The sequence below is a fragment of the Meles meles genome, chromosome 7 (assembly GCF_922984935.1).
Source record: "Meles meles chromosome 7, mMelMel3.1 paternal haplotype, whole genome shotgun sequence".
In the NCBI taxonomy this organism is placed as follows: Eukaryota; Metazoa; Chordata; class Mammalia; order Carnivora; family Mustelidae; genus Meles; species Meles meles.
In genome coordinates, this window is record NC_060072.1 from 13,579,152 (window position 1) to 13,594,592 (window position 15,441).

The 15,441-nt window shown below is 49.4% G+C and overlaps 1 protein-coding gene across 2 annotated transcripts in view; it reads left to right on the forward strand.

The window, feature by feature from the left end:
- The window catches only part of LARGE1 (LARGE xylosyl- and glucuronyltransferase 1), a 525,674-nt gene that overhangs the window by 253,223 nt on the left and 257,010 nt on the right, over window positions 1–15,441 (forward strand). For both annotated transcript variants that reach the window (XM_046013242.1, XM_046013243.1), the window contains exon 5: window positions 9,693–9,816. In XM_046013242.1, coding sequence (XP_045869198.1) covers window positions 9,693–9,816 — 124 coding nt within the window. The remainder of the gene's footprint in view (window positions 1–9,692; window positions 9,817–15,441) is intronic.

A 15,441-nucleotide genomic window follows, 5' to 3' on the forward strand; every position in this document is an offset into this window, starting at 1 on the left:
AAACTTAATAATTAAGGATTATTTCAGCTCAGATGTCCCTGTATATGTTAATAAAAGCAGACCCTGGATTGCCCTGTAGGGGCTGTGGCACATTCCTGACAAGATAAGAAAGGAAAAGCAGGGAGAAAGCCGGGGTTTAATCATCTTTGCTCTCTGTATGACCATATTTATTGCATCCCAACCTGGAACAGGGGAGCAGTTAAGGAAACCAGAGGCAGCAGGAGCATTGCAGTGCAGACTCTGCCGAAGATAAAACACGCACTTGCTTCTTTCTTTGTTGTCAAAGTGTGATCTGGTCTGAATATAGACCAGACTTAATGTCTGTATTGTTCAGACCCCAGCAGGCTACGTGGGACCTGTTGTATATGAAAGTGTGCTGGCCCGTTCACATAGAAGCCTTTTCTCAAGGGCTTAAAGCTGCGCTCCCAAAATGCACATAATTGGTGACTGCTATAAAAGACTATTTTAGGTATTGTACAGAAATAAAATTAAATAACATCAAATCCTGTATCGAGAAAATTATCTTTTTTTTTTTTTTTTTTTTTGTGAACAAGAAAATTCTGAAGACGTTCTTATCCCTCCCCTGGTGCAGTTCAGTTGGTGTAAATATGTCGGTAACATCTGTCTCTCGCCTGCTAAATCTCCTTGTGAACAAAAGAGAATAGGTGGGAGGCTATTTGGCCTCTGGCTGATTTGGGAATCATTAAAACTATTTCTTACCTTCCTGAGTGAGGAAGTGATTTTAAAAAGAAGACTCAGAAGTCACACACAGAGGATGAAACAGCCTTGCAGTTGGTTCTGAGTTCTGAGCTGCAGGACGTTTTCTCAAATGCGGACCCGGGAGGATGTCCTTTCCCATGTGGGCTCAGTCAGGCTCTGTTCTGTCCTTATTAGTTGGGTTTCCCTTCCGGAAGAGGCCAGCCTTGACGCTTGCCGGCCTTCCCAACATGGCGGACCATCCGCCGTATGGCGCAGCTCCCCAAGCAACGGAGCCTAGAAACTCCCGAGCAGACCGGGTCTCTTCTGTCCCCCAAACTCACAGGCCACTTCCTAGCTCAGGCAAATGAGTGAGCATTGGAATTTAATTCACATTTTGCAACATTCACTCTTCCAATGTGTACAGTCTGTTGGTTTTTAGTATTTGTAGACTTGCCCAACCCTCACTGCTCCTTGATATTGGACCGTTTTCATCACCTCACAAAGAACCCCATTGTATCCGTGAGGAGCCGCTCCCCGTTTCCCCCTTCTTCCATCCTCTGGCAGCCTCCCTCATTTTTCTGTTCCTGTAGATTTGATTATTTGGGACATTTCATATAATGGAGTCTTATACAATTTAGTCTTTCATGATGGCTTCTTTCGCCAGGCACCATGTTTTCAAGGTCCATTTGCTTCGTGGCAGGTGGTAGTGTTTCATTTATTCGTGTCACTGGTAATACTCCAGCGCCTGGCTTGACTATGGTTTGTTTATCCACTCATCACGTGGTGGTCACTGGGGTTGTTTCCATTTCTGGGCAGTTACGGATAATGCTCCTGTGAAGGTTTGGGAGCAAGCTTTGCTGTCCGACTAGGAATGGGACTCCCGAGGAGCTCAATAGTGGTGACTTTTTTTACACTCAATCTTGGAAGAAACCCCCAGGACCAGTTTCCAAAGAGGCTGCACCATCTTTCAATTGCACAAGCACCAAGCAAGGGCTCCAGTCTCCCCGCATCCTCACCAACACTTGTTGTCGTCTTAGTTTAGCCACTTCAGTGGCTGTGAAGTGCTCCTTTGTGGTTCTGATTGGCGTTTCCTCGTGTCTGATGTTGCTGGGCATCTTCTCTTGTACTTACTGGCCGTCTGTATATCCTCTTTGAGAAATAGCTGTTCACATCCTTTGCTTAGTTTTCTTTCTTTCTTTTTTTTTAAGATGTATTTATTTTAGAGTACGAGCTGTGTGAGTGGGGAGAAGAGAACCATCAAGTAGAACCCACTGAGCGTGGAGCCCAGTGTGGGGCTCAATTTCACGATCTGTGAGATCATGACGTGAGCTGAAGCCAAGGGTCAGATGCTTAACTGACTTAGCCACCCACGTGCCCTGCCTTTGCTTAGTTTTTAATCAGCTTATTTGTCTTTTTATTGTTTGAGTTGTAAAAGATTTTATGTATTAAGGTTACAGGTCCCTTATCAGATAAATCCTTTGCAAATATTTTCTCCGATTCTGAGGTTTATCTTTTCTGTTTTCTTGATGGTATCCTTTGAAACACAAACTTTTTTTTTTTTTTTTAAGATTTTATTTATTTATTTGATAGACCGAGATCACAAGTAGGCAGAGAGGCAGGCGGGGGGTGGGGGGGTGGGGAAGCAGGCTCCCCACTGAGCAGAGAGCCCAATGTGGGGCTGGATCCCAGGATCCTGAGATCATGACCTGAGCTGAAGGCAGATACTTTAACCCACTGAGACACCCAGGCGCCCCCAGACACAAATGTTTAAATTTTGATGAAAAACAGTTTATATTTTCTTTTGTGGTTTGTGCTTTGGGTTTTGTGCCTAAGAGACCATAGCCCAACCCAATGCTAAAAGGTTTACTCCCGCATTTTACCAAAGTGCCTTTACTCGTCACACCAGGTAACTGTGTCAGACAGGATATTGGGATCTCCTCTATAATTATTAACTTGTCTGTTTATTTATCCTTTCAATAAATAATTACTGGGTGGTTATATCTACAAGGGACTAGTAAAAATCTGGGGATAAGGTTATTCACAAAACACGATTTCAGTGCCAAGACTCCATCTAGCAGGGAACAGAGATGTGAACGGTCAGTAGACGATAGCATTCACCTGTGTTTTGAGCCTGGAAATCTGTGGGAGGCAAAGGAAGGGCATGTGACCCAGCGCAATGGCTTCCTCAGCAGTGTCTAAATTGACCAGGGAAGACTGGACACAGTTAGCAAGGCAATGTGAAGGTGGTCATGCTCCGGAGAGAGAGAGCATGCACACAAGCCTGCAGGAAAACTTGATTAATCTCTGACATTGGACCCATGGTCAGGCACTGGCCAAGCACTGGGGTTGTAGAGAGAGAGAGAGAACAAGAGGACAGGTACATTGTCAAAGTAGAGAATCTCAGCCCTACATAGGTTACATTCTAGCAGCGGGCAGGAGATACACCTTCAGATGAATTATAAAGATTTCCAATACTAAGAAGTGCTAAGAAGAACCAAACAGGGCAGCGCCATGGGGGAACCATGAGGAGGGCACTTTGCATGGTGTGGCCATGGAGGGCCTCCCTGAGGAAGTGGCACTTTATTCCTCAGGAAGGAGAAGAGTTTGGTCACATGCAGGTCTGGGGAAGAGAATGTTGGAGTGCGGGTTTGAGGAGGGAAGAGGAAGACATGAGCTTGGAAAGGTAGACAGGATGAGATTATCAAAGATCCTGTTAGCTCCATGAAGGAGGCTGGACTTTACCCATCGTACATTGAGCTGCGACTGTGTGATCCTTTTGGAGGGAGTTCAGGGCTCACAGGACGGAGGATCTGTTGGCCGAAGCTGGCTCAGAGACAGGGGAAGTGGGGTGAATATATTCATGAGATCTCACCGGAGAGCAGATATCCTGGTCGTGCTAACATTTATTAAGTCCATATTCCTTGTGGGTCACCGTTCCAAGTGCTTCATACGTTTTAACTCAATCTGATTGTAACAACCCCATTTTACAGATTCTGAAACTGAAACTCCAGAACTAATATGCTTGCCCAATGTCATCGTTAGTTCGTGACAAACCAAGAGAAGCAGCAGCCAGGCAGTTTGGCTTCAGAGACCTGTCTTGTTCTCACGAGACTAAGCAGCCTCTCAGGGCATGGGATTAATTAGCTGTGTGGGAGATGGGTGGGGAGGGAGCCCTGGTCGTGCTCCTGTTTCTAGCTTGTGAGGCTGGACGAACGGTGTGCCCTTAACCTTGGCAGGGAATTCGGGAGGATGGACATGTGTTCAGGGCCCCTATTTATTATGCCTGGGGTGGTTTTGGGGGCTGGGCTACACCAGCAGATGACAGACCAATGTCTGTCCCCATGGCGTTTACATTCCTGAGGAGAGATAGGATACTAACCTCCCCACAAATTCTTAGTCACCTGGGGTTAGGAGAGTCGTAAGTAGGCCATCTTGATTCTCAGTGGCCCATGGGCACGAGGCTACGACCATCTGGTTGGTGGTTGGATTTCTAGATCAAAACTTGAGGGGAACATTCTGGTTTACACAGAAACTTGAAGCAAAGTAGTCTGGGCAGTGTTTTCCGGTGCTCTTGTTGTGGGTCTGAGAGGGGCGGTTGACAGGACCCACATTCTCGTGATGGTGCCTGAAGTGGAGGTTAGCAGAGCTGTTCTGGGTTTTCTGCCTCACGGCAGTGAGATCAAACTGCAGTGGGTTGCGCCGGGGGTCTGGTGTGTCGGCTGATCGAGCGTTTTCCTATTCTTCTGTTGAGGCACACGGACTCCTTTGACAAAGCAAACAGCTAGTTTTTCCCTAGAGATGAGCTAAGCGTCTTTCTGGATGCTCCATTCTGGGGAGATGCTTGAAATAGACCAGAGCAAGGGCTTGTGAGGGGAAAGCCTCATACACATGCTGGCAGCGTCCTCCTCCATGGGCCTTTTCCTCTTTCTATGCTGGTCCATCTTCTGCTCTGTAGTTAGATGAACATCCCAAATTACAACTTTGATCTCCTTCCTGCTCAGCACCCAAATCTTATCTGGCTCTCTTTTTCTTAGATAATGGAAGTCCTGCATCTTAAGAAGTCACACTCTGGCCCTGCCTGCTGTTAGGACTTTGACTTTTTCTTTTTATTCTTCTGATTCCTGGCATGCAGTAGGTGTCCAATAAATGTTCCTGTATGATCCACCCAAAGAAGACTGCCGTTCTTCTTAGACATGCTGGGTACTTTCCTGCCTCTGTTCCTTCCCTTCGTCCGTCACGCCCTGTACGATGCCTTCCTCCATCCTCCCATCTCCTCTCATCCAAGGGTCTGGTTTAATTGCCACATAGTCCATGCAGACATCATAGACTCTCCACTGTCGAGAACTCGCCTCTTGCACCCCTGTGACTTTGTGCATGTCCTTGCAGAGCCGTCCTGTATAGTTGTGCAGGTTGCTCACCATCCAACTCTAGGGGTACCCTTCACTTACTATCCATATCATTCTGTGTAGATGGCTCTCCGGGAGGTGTGCCATTCCCAAACTTTGCAGTCACATGAGGTGGCCCAGTGTTAGGGCACACCTGTGTTCCAATGTTTGTGTAGTTATTTGCATTCCCTCCGTATTCCTGCCAGATTGATAGCTGCACCGAGAGAGGAGAGTACCAGCTCCTGCGTCACGTAAACCCCTCTTACGCCTTTCATGTACTTACTGCTTCATAGCTCTTTGTTGCATGTTTCTTCATTCGGCTCTTTTTTTTTTTTTTTTTTTTTTTTTTGGTTTATGGATGGAGGAACTAATTGGAATTACTTCATTTGAAGCGTAATGCAAAGCAGTCGAGAAAATCACAGTTTCCTGAGTTAACGCTGACAGTGGTTCTCCTGGTCTGCTCAGGATGCTCTAACAAAATACCTCACCTGGGGGGCCTCACAGACCACAGAAACCTCTTCCTCACAGTCCTGGAGAGTGGAAAGTCCGGGATCATGACATCAGCGTGGTCTGATGGTGGGGGCGGAGGGGGGACTGCTCTCTGGTTACAGACTGCCAGCTTCTCTCTGTGTCCTTATGATGGAGGGAGGGCGGGAGCTCCCTAGAGCCTCTTTTCTAAGGACACCGATCCCTTTCAGGAGGTGTCCACCCTCACGATCTAATCACCTCCCAAAGTCCCCACTTCCTGACACCATCCCCTGAGGATTTGATCTATGAATTGGGGGGGGGGGGGGCAGGGCACGGGCGTTCAGACCACACCGGTGGTTCCCAAACATTAAAATCTTACACACCAGGCACTTCATGTTGTATCATGGAATCCTTACCGTGCGGTACCGTTTACCTCCTGTTAATGTTCCTGATCTGAAGATCAATAAATGAAGCCTCGGAAGATGAATTAGCTGCTTGTGGTCACTCGGTTAGTAGTTAGTAGTTACGCAGCCAGAGCTCCGACCCAGATGTTCTGAAGCAGCGAGCCCCCTGCTCTGTACCACTGATGCAGAGAACAGTGACGTTAATGGGAGCCTAGAAGGAGGGGCTTTGGCCTCCTTTTCCTGTTGCACACGTATTTCTGGAGCACCTGTTACATGCCAGGCTCTCTTCTGGGCACCAGGGATAGAGGTGAGAACATGGTTTCTGTCCTCAGAGACCTCGCAGTAGAGACAAGGAGCCGCGTGTTTGAAAACGTGTCATGGTGTCATGCTACAAATGGTAGGCAGGTGTGGGGGCGCCTGGGTAGCTCAGTGTTGGACTCTTGATCGCAGCTCAGGTTGTGAGTTCAAGCCCCACACTGAGCTCCAGGCTAGGTGTGGAGCCTCCTTTAAAAGAGAAAGAGAGCGAGAGAGAGGGAGAGGGTAGGCATGTTTTTCATAGGAGATGCCAAGTTAGCAGGAAAAAGGGGCCAGGATGAGCTCAAAGAAGGTGTCTGGGAGGAGCTAACTTGAAGAGAGAAGTCTGAAGGATGAACAGGAATCATGCGAATTCTTAGTTAGGGGGTGAGTGTCCTCTGGAGAGCACGCACACAGGAAGACAGAGACACGTGGACAGCGTGATCGTGCTGGAACAAATATATGTAGCTTGGTCTGTTTGGTATTGTCACTCTGTGTCTAAAATTATGCCTTCCTCCATTGTGGATAGAAATGCAGATTGGCAGTTATAAAGGCTTTCCTTTATAACTACTGTGACTCCTGTGAGGGGGTGGGGAGGCTTGGCGGGGTCAACACAGAGGCCAGTGACTCTGAGCAGCTCCCTTTCACTAACCCTTCAGGTAAGTCACTGGCTGATTGGTACACGACCACCAGTCGTCACTCAGGCCAACTGGTAGCTTCTTACAAGGGAGGCTTCTAATAGGGCTTCCAAGGAATGCTGTAGGGCACCTGTGCCCCTTCCCTTGAATAGAGATAGCTTAATGGGGGGAATTTGCAGTGTTCAGGCATTGGGTCCCATGGAGAAATTCTGCAGTCCTGACTCTGTCTTCTATTTATTTATCCTGTTTCTCACCCTTGAGCACCTGTCATGTGTGTGGCGGGTTAGCCTTGGATGCTGACTGCCTTCAGGTCTGGACTCATCCACTCAGCTCCGCCTGGCTTTGCCATCCTCACCATCCTCACCATCCTCACCTGAAACTTGGTGCTTCCAATCCCAAACCCCTCATCTTCCTCCATCGTGCTGCTTTTCCTCTCGCTTCCTCTGTCCTAGAGACATCACCACCAACCCAGGAGGCGTAGTGTCCCCTTCTGCTGCTTCTGCTTCATTTTCCCCCTTATCTACGATCTCTTTTCCTGAAACCCCTCTAGGCTGTTCTTCCTCCGACATGGCCTTAGATCAGATCCTCATTTCACATCCCGCTAGTCTCATCTTCCACATGACATGTGCACCTCTGTTCCCCTGATCTGGCTGCTGTCCATCCTTCATCCGTCCATTCGGTCCTTTTATCGAACTCCTCCTGCATTCTAGGCACAGAGCTAGATTATAAGGTGATACCCTGGAGCATGACTGGCGTGGTCCTTGACCTCCCCGAGCTCACAGTTAAGTGTGGATCTAGACAGGACAACAAGCGATCAAAACCGACGAGTGGGCCCATGGTGCTGAGATGACCCTCTGTTAGGAAGGGCCCCTGAGCCAGGCATGGGTAGTCAGGGAAGGACTCTAGGGAAAAACGATGGCAGATGTCGGAACCGAGAGCTGAATAAGCGATAGGTGCCAGCTGCAGAGTGTGAAGGGTGGGAGGAGAGGGGGGCCAGGTCATGGGATTTGTAAGGGCAGCGATGGTTATCTTACCTTGTTCCCGGCATCCTGCTCATCTCCCAGCAAGTAGTAGGTGCTCAGTAAGTCCTTACCAAATGAGCAAATCCAAGGTCACGTACAGAGCAAATTGAAGATGCGAAGTCTCAGATGAAGAGTAGGCGTGGAAAGCCGAAAGAGGGTCTCTGTCTCTAGAACAGGGCTGGGTAGAGGCTCAGGAGGCTGAAAGCTAAGAGGTGAGTCACGTTTCTCCCCATGCCTCGCTGATGAAGTCAGGACTGTTTACTGCTTTCTGCACTCTCTTCTCTCCTCCTCCTCTGCTCTGACCCCAGAGTCCCAGCTAACCACTTCTCCCCACATGCTCCTGGCACGTTCTGGGCTCAGACTGTAGTCTCCCATTACTCTCCTTGCATTCTGTCCCCTCTCCCTTTGCTTCCTGTCAAATTCCTGTATCTTTTAAGACACAGCTTCCCCAGCTCCTCCACATCCTCCTGACCCAGTCAGAATTATCCCCCCCTTTTTTTTCTTTACTCCCAAAGAACGTTGTGTTGTGTTGTGATTGTTATCAACATTATGTTGATAACATAACATTATGTGTTTATATCACACCTGTGGATCCTCTGTCCCTCTAAGGAGCGTGAGCTCCCTAAGGTCATGAGAACCAGGTCATTTGCATCTCTAGATTCCCAGAGATGCTCATTTGTGATATTACAGTTGATGCTATTATTTCTGCTGGCTCGGTAGTATTTATGAGAGAAGAAGGTATATCTGCTATTTATGGTCCTGTGTTCATATTTGATGGGCATTATATATTAAACTTACCTAATTGACACAGTAGCCTGATAAGGAGATTTTTCTCAACATTTTGCAGAAGGAAGCAACAGCAGTGCCGAGGGAGAAGTGACATGTCCCAAATCCCCACTAATAAACACCACAACTGGGATTTGAGTCCATTTCCATTCGATTCCAGAAGCTTTGCCCTGGTGTAATGCTGCCTGGTACTTTGGGTGCTCCCCCAGTAACGGCTGGTTAAGGGGAACAAATAAAAACTGTAGGGGGGCGCCTGGGTGGCTCAGTGGGTTAAGCCGCTGCCTTCGGCTCAGGTCATGATCTCAGGGTCCTGGGATCGAGTCCCACATCAGGCTCTCTGCTCAACAGGGGGCCTGCTTCCCTCTCTCTCTCTCTGCCTGCCTCTCTGTCTACTTGTGATCTCTCTCTGTCAAATAAATAAATAAAATCTTTAAAAAAAAAAAAAAAAAAACTGTAGGAATATTCAAAGTGAGGGCAAGCTGGTGTTCAGTGGCGGGGGGGTCCCCAATGATGCCATCTTGGGTCTCTTTGGAGAAGAACAAGTGGAAAACAGAACTCAGTACCATGCTGTAGGAGAAGTATCTTGTCTCTTGCATTCGGCTGGTCTGAGACTTTATTCTCTGTCCATGTGCTCCTGAAACTAATGCCCAAATGTCTTGGTGGTAGAAATAAAGGGTTGGCCACATTGTTACATAGGTTCTGTTGAAGGTTTTTAGAGACACAAATATGCTAGTCCAGGTTCGGTGGTTGGCTTGTATGGAGTGTTACCAACGATTTGACCCTGTCTGAAGTCTTCCGGTGGGGTGAGATGCCTGCTCTCCTTTTTGGCTCTGGCATCCCAGTTACCAGCAAGCACTGGGTTGGTAATGTGCCTGACGTCCTTTCACAGATGCCCTTAGAAACTGACTGCGTGTTACAAACTGGTAAGAATGTGCGTTTGCAGCTGGAACTCCCTCGCTTGTCCCTCCTGACTCCTCTTCCCCCCACTTCTCACAGGCGGAACCCCCTGCATTTCCACCTCATCGCCGATTCCATCGCGGAGCAGATCCTGGCGACGCTCTTCCAGACCTGGATGGTGCCTGCCGTGCGCGTGGACTTCTACAATGCAGATGAGCTCAAGGTACGGGCAGCGAGCTTGTCTCCCCGAGCTCTTCGAGCTGGACGCTTTTCTTGGCCGTGGTCCTGTAGACTGGAAGTGGCAGCAATCTCAGCTTTCAGCGGGGAATGGCCAGGCTGTTTGCCACCCAGATCTGATGTTACTCTGGAAACCATCCAAGGGGCCACTTCCTCAGGACAGAATGCATGCCGGTCTGGGTGGTTCTGGCCACCAAGGCTTTCTTTAGAGGGGGAGGCCATTGGCCTGCTTTGCATCTGAAAGAGGTCTGCAGTGGCCCTGCTACCCAGGGAGCTCAGTGTTGAATTCAGAGTCAGAGGGGCCTGGGTTTTAATCTGTGGTATTGTCATTTACTCATCATAAGATACAAAGTAGTTAATCTACACCTTTGTTGTATCTTTTTTCTCATCAGTAAACAGGTGATTATAATACCAACCTCATGGGATAATGAACAGGCAGGAGTGAGAGGGTATATGCGCTTTGAAAGATTGCGCTGAGTAAATACTAAACATTGTTCTAGAGTAGAAGGTTTCACGGAGTGAGACTCATTTGGCCATTTTCTCGCCTAAAATCCTTCTGTCGTGCCACACCGCCTGGATCAGGGTTGAGATTCACAGTCTCAGGAGGTCCTGCTTCTGGTTCTTGACTCTTCTTCCCGTCTCATCTGGGTCCTTCCTGGAAAGTCATTCTGTTACTCAGCCTTAGGAAACCCCCTCTGGTCTCTGCTCGTTCTCTCCTCCGTTTGAGCCTTTGCTTATGCTGTTCCTTCTAGCTAACACACCCTTCCACCTACCTTGTCACCACTCCTATTCAAGGACTCTGCAGCATTGCATTTCCTCTGAGAACCTTCCTGACCTCTCCAGAAAAGAGGAGATCTTTGTCTGTCTACTGCTTTAGTTTAGAACCTTTTTTAATGGGGGAGGGGGCAGGGAGCACATCTCGCTCTTCTGATTTCTGGTGCACAGTTGGTCCCCTGTAATGCTTATGGATTTAACAAATGGCTGTTGTTAGAGGAACATGTAACTTTGCAGAAATATGTTGATGCTGTATCTCCAATCACCTTGGGAAGGACTAAACACCTAGGCATGAGGCTGATTCTAGCAAATTGCTTGTTCCAAATCTCATAAAGCCATTATCTTTTCATTTCAGAGCCATAACATTTTAAATAGATCACAGAGATGCCTGCCGGAGTTTTCTGATTTTCCCATATTTCAGACTCTGAGGTTGATCGAGATGTTCAGAATTTAGCATTTGGGGATTGTCGTGGTAATTTGTGTGCCATTCCAATCTATTCTGAGCTAAAATTGATTAACACTCTTAAAAGGGAAAAACAAAATTTAGCAAATTGCTACACTAATTAAGGTGAAAGCAAGCCTCTCTGTCTCCCAGGGTCTCGGCGCCAACACAGTGGGGAAAAGCAACGGGAGGGGAGGCGCAGCGCCCGGCACGTGGGACCCTTCTGCCTCCTTCCTCACTCTCCTTTTTTGGGCAGTCCTGTGTCCTGCCCCTTGCACGCCTGCAGCCCCTACTTTTTTAAGAAGACACAGAAGTGGTTCAGCAGAACCCCAAGTTCACTTCCTGGCTTGCCATCGAGGAGCCATCTGATCCAGGCTCTGAGCCTTCGCTCCAAAACGTGTTCAGTGGGTGACATGATGACAGCCGCCAAGGCAGGGACTAAACAGAGTAACTCCCATGAGGGCCCAGCGGCATCTGAAGTGCAGCAGGTCTTTGAAAATGCCCCACTCCCCTTTGCAGCCAAGGCAACATAGGATTAAAATGCTCTTAGGGCTCCTGGGTGGCTCAGTTGGTGAAGCGTCTTCCTTCGGCTCAGGTTGTTATCTCGGGGTCCTGGGATCGAGCCCTGTAATTAGGCTCCCTGCTCAGTGGGGAGCCTGCTTCTCCCTCTACCCCTTCTTTTTTTTTTTTTTTTTAAAGATTTTATTTATTTATTTATTTGACAGAGAGAGATCACAAGTAGGCAGAGAGGCAAGCAGAGAGAGTGAGAGGGAAGCAGGCTCCCTGCCGAGCAGAGAGCCCGATGCGGGACTCGATCCCAGGACCCTGAGATCATGACCTGAGCCGAAGGCAGTGGCCCAAACCACTGAGCCACCCAGGCGCCCCATCCCTCTACCCCTTCTTGTGTGTATGTACTCTCTCTCTCTCTTTCTCTCTCTCTAATCAATCAATCAATCAATCAATCAGTCCATCATCAGTCTTTACAAAAACGCTCTTGAAATCCACGGACAGTGGGAGACTGAAGGAGTCAGGCACCCAGGGCTATAATCTGCTCCTGGGAACCCTGGGTCTTCCCTTGAGGTCTTAGCCGACATGGGGGGGCGGAGGGATGGGTGCTCAGACTCTCGCATGCCTACTTTCATCCAGGAAGACCAGCTGTTCGTTATTTTATGTCCTGGACTTTTATCCATTCCAATGGGAGATTTCATGGCTTAAAAAAATAAGAAAAAATATAATCAGATGTGTTCTAAAGGGTATTGTCTCCAGGGTCCCATCCTCTAACGTGGCCTTTGCTACTGACCAACCCCTTCAAGGTCCCAAACACCTGCATCTCATTTCCCTAGCAATGAAACACCCGTATCACACCATCCTGTGTCCCTTAAGACTCTCATCAGAATCTTGTAAGGACAGTGAGCAGGAAAACATTTTGTAAACACGGTGTTGCCATGCTTGACGGTCACAGCAGTGATGACTGACACAGAATCCAGCTGTGCACACCCCAAACCACGATCTGCCCAGCTGCCACAGCCAGAGCCTCTCCTGGTTGTACCCCTGCCGTCTTCCTACGGAGCGGCATTCCAGAACGAGGCTTCCTCCCCCCACATCCGTCCATCCCATGTCCAACTGTCCTCCAGCTCCCCCGCCACCAACCCTCTCTAAGTGTTTGTGATGTCTCCCCAACAGTTTTTGTCTAAATGAGTCTTTTTCCCTCTGCTCATTCATCCCCCAGGTGGATTCCCTGTCGGCAGCATGTCGGCTTCCCCAAGATCATGCCCTGCCCTGCCATCCCCCTTTCCCGTGCATAAAACCCCTCTGTGGTTTCCCCTGCTCCTGTTAGAGACCACGGCCCTGAGTGGCATTTTCTTGCAATTTCTGGCTCCTGCCTCCCTCGGCCTCATCTTTTGCCTGCGTGTGCTGTTACTCACACACTAGATGTCTCCTCTGCTCTGCACCCCCCCCAACTCTGCCCCTTCCTCCCCACTGCCAGGGGGCTGCTGGTCTCTTACACTCTGTTCCCCAGTTGGCTTCCTCTTCCCCATGGCTAGGTAATGCCATGTTCTTTTGCTTAAGCCACATTTACTCTGAGAAACCTTCTGTGCATTCGCTATCTCGTAGGGGATCCTTTGTTGTGTGTTCTAGGATCACGCACCTTTTCAGTGACCTCAACGCCGGGTGTGATCTTTCATGCCTTTGTGGAATACGCTGGAACATGTCCTTCCCTCCCCTAGATCGTCGGCTTCAGAAGGGCCGAGAGAGGTGTGCTTTTTATCACCGTTGTATCTTTAATGCCTAGTGTGATGCCTGGCCTATGAAAATATTTGCAAAATGATGATCGACGATAAACTCAGAGCTGGTCCCTAAGAGTAATAATAAAGCCATTAGGAAGGGGTTTCTTGATCACTGTCAGGCCTCACCACGTTCCTGAGGCCCGCTGTGCCTGGGGCACAGGCAGACAGCCAGCGAGCTGTCTAGCAGGGACCCCGCAGGGGCATAAAGAAGGCAGTTCCATCTGTGCTACCCCGTGGAAAGTCCCAGGAGCCGCCCTGGGACAGGTGCGTGTCTTTCCGTGACTGCAGCACAACACCATCCATTCGCTGACGTCAGCAAAGGAGGAAGAACAGGAGAGGAAAGGGCTCGTGCTGGGTCCTGTGGTTGCGTACAGGAAGCGTGTCCGATGGTACCCTCGGCAGACACACACGAGGGCCTCCCCGCGTTGGGCGCCGAGAAAGCACTTTGTATGGCTGTTGGAAATGGCATTTCTCAGAAACATGCCCAGGGCCCCCCTGTTGCATCTGTTAGTGCTGGAGAACGGGCTGAGAGGGGCGAGGAAGTTTACGAGGGGTTGGTGCATGATTAAAAATGAGCCATGGGAAGTCCGCAGCGGACTGGTGTGCTTCTCTCCGTAATGACCAATTAGTGTAGATTTGCAAATAGCGATCCTCCGCTAGCTGGTCTCTGCGGCCTGTGAAAGGCTCATTGGTCTTCCTGATGTTTGCAGGGCCCACTTGTTTCTGGCCTCCAAGTCCCCATATCAACAGGCTACCAGGACGGAGAGGGTCCTTGTGCCCCGAACTCTGCTGAAGACGTGTAGCTCCTGTCAGCAGGGGGGAGGGGAGCAGGAGGAAGGGGGAATTCTTTTCATGGGGAACTTTGTAGACGGCGGCATGCTGTTCCTCCCCTCTGACGACAGCCCTCTGGGATGGGCTGAGACGTTCTATTACCTCCGTCTCGCAGATAATTTATAAATTGAAGCATCGAGTTGAAAAGTATTTGCCTAAGATCAGACAGCTCATAAACGCCAAGGCTTCTATTTAACTTTTCCCTCTCCCAGTGAAAGGCTGTGAGATACGGGATTGTGTAATTCAGGAGCCCCAGGGAGGTGGAGCAGATCTGGAGGGAAGGAGGGAGGCCCGGGCTGCAGCCACTGTGGGACCAGACGGCCTCTGTTGAGCTGGGTTTGAACTCAGAATTCCTGCTTTCCGGGCCTTTGGACCCCATTAAGCTGCAGTGTAACGTGGGTTATTTATGGGGCACCTTGCTTCCTGGGTTTTACATGCTGCTTTTCTAGAATGCTCGCAGCTCTGTGGGGCAGGTGCTACGGTTATCCCCGCTCTGCAGATACGGAGCCTGAGGCTTGGGGAGGTTAGTTAATCCCAAGTCATGTATATACCTCGTACGTGGCAAGGCCAGAATGAAAACCCAGAACTACCTGACTTCATAATCCGGGCTCTCGGACGTCAGATTTCCCTCACTGTGGCCTGATTTTTCTATTTTTTTTTTCCTAAAGCTTTATTTATTGACTGGAAAGAGCATGCAGGCATGAGCAGGGGGAGGGGCAGAGGGAGAGAGAGAATCTCCAGGAGGCTCCCCACTGAGCACGGAGCCTGATGCAGGGCTCGGTCCCAGGACCCCGAGATCATGACCTGAGCCAAAAACCGAGGGTCAGAAGCCCAACTGACTGAGCCACCCAGGCACCCCTATGGCCTGCTTTTAGGCTGGGACACCATAATTGCGTCTAGAACAGGGTCCACTAAGCCCTCGGTGGTGGTTTTCTTCCCTGGTTGTTACTGAAGAAAAATGCGTTAATCGTGACCCTTCATTCAAGGCCCACTGAGGGTAGAGCTTCCTGCTGTAGATAAAAGGATGCCGCACTCAATGCTGCTGAGGTTCGGGATGGCCCCATCACGTCCACCCAAGGGTCGTTTTCCGAACGAAACAGGCACTCTCTGGACGGTTTGCCTCGAATCAGCAATACCCACCCTGTCCGTTTTCAGACTAGCCCCTGCATCCCAGCCAGCTTCTGATGTTGCCTCAGTGGGCCCAGAAAGTCACCCCTGTGCCATCAGCTGGGGTGAGGCTGATTCCGAGCTTGTAACGGGAGGCGGCTGGGGCAGG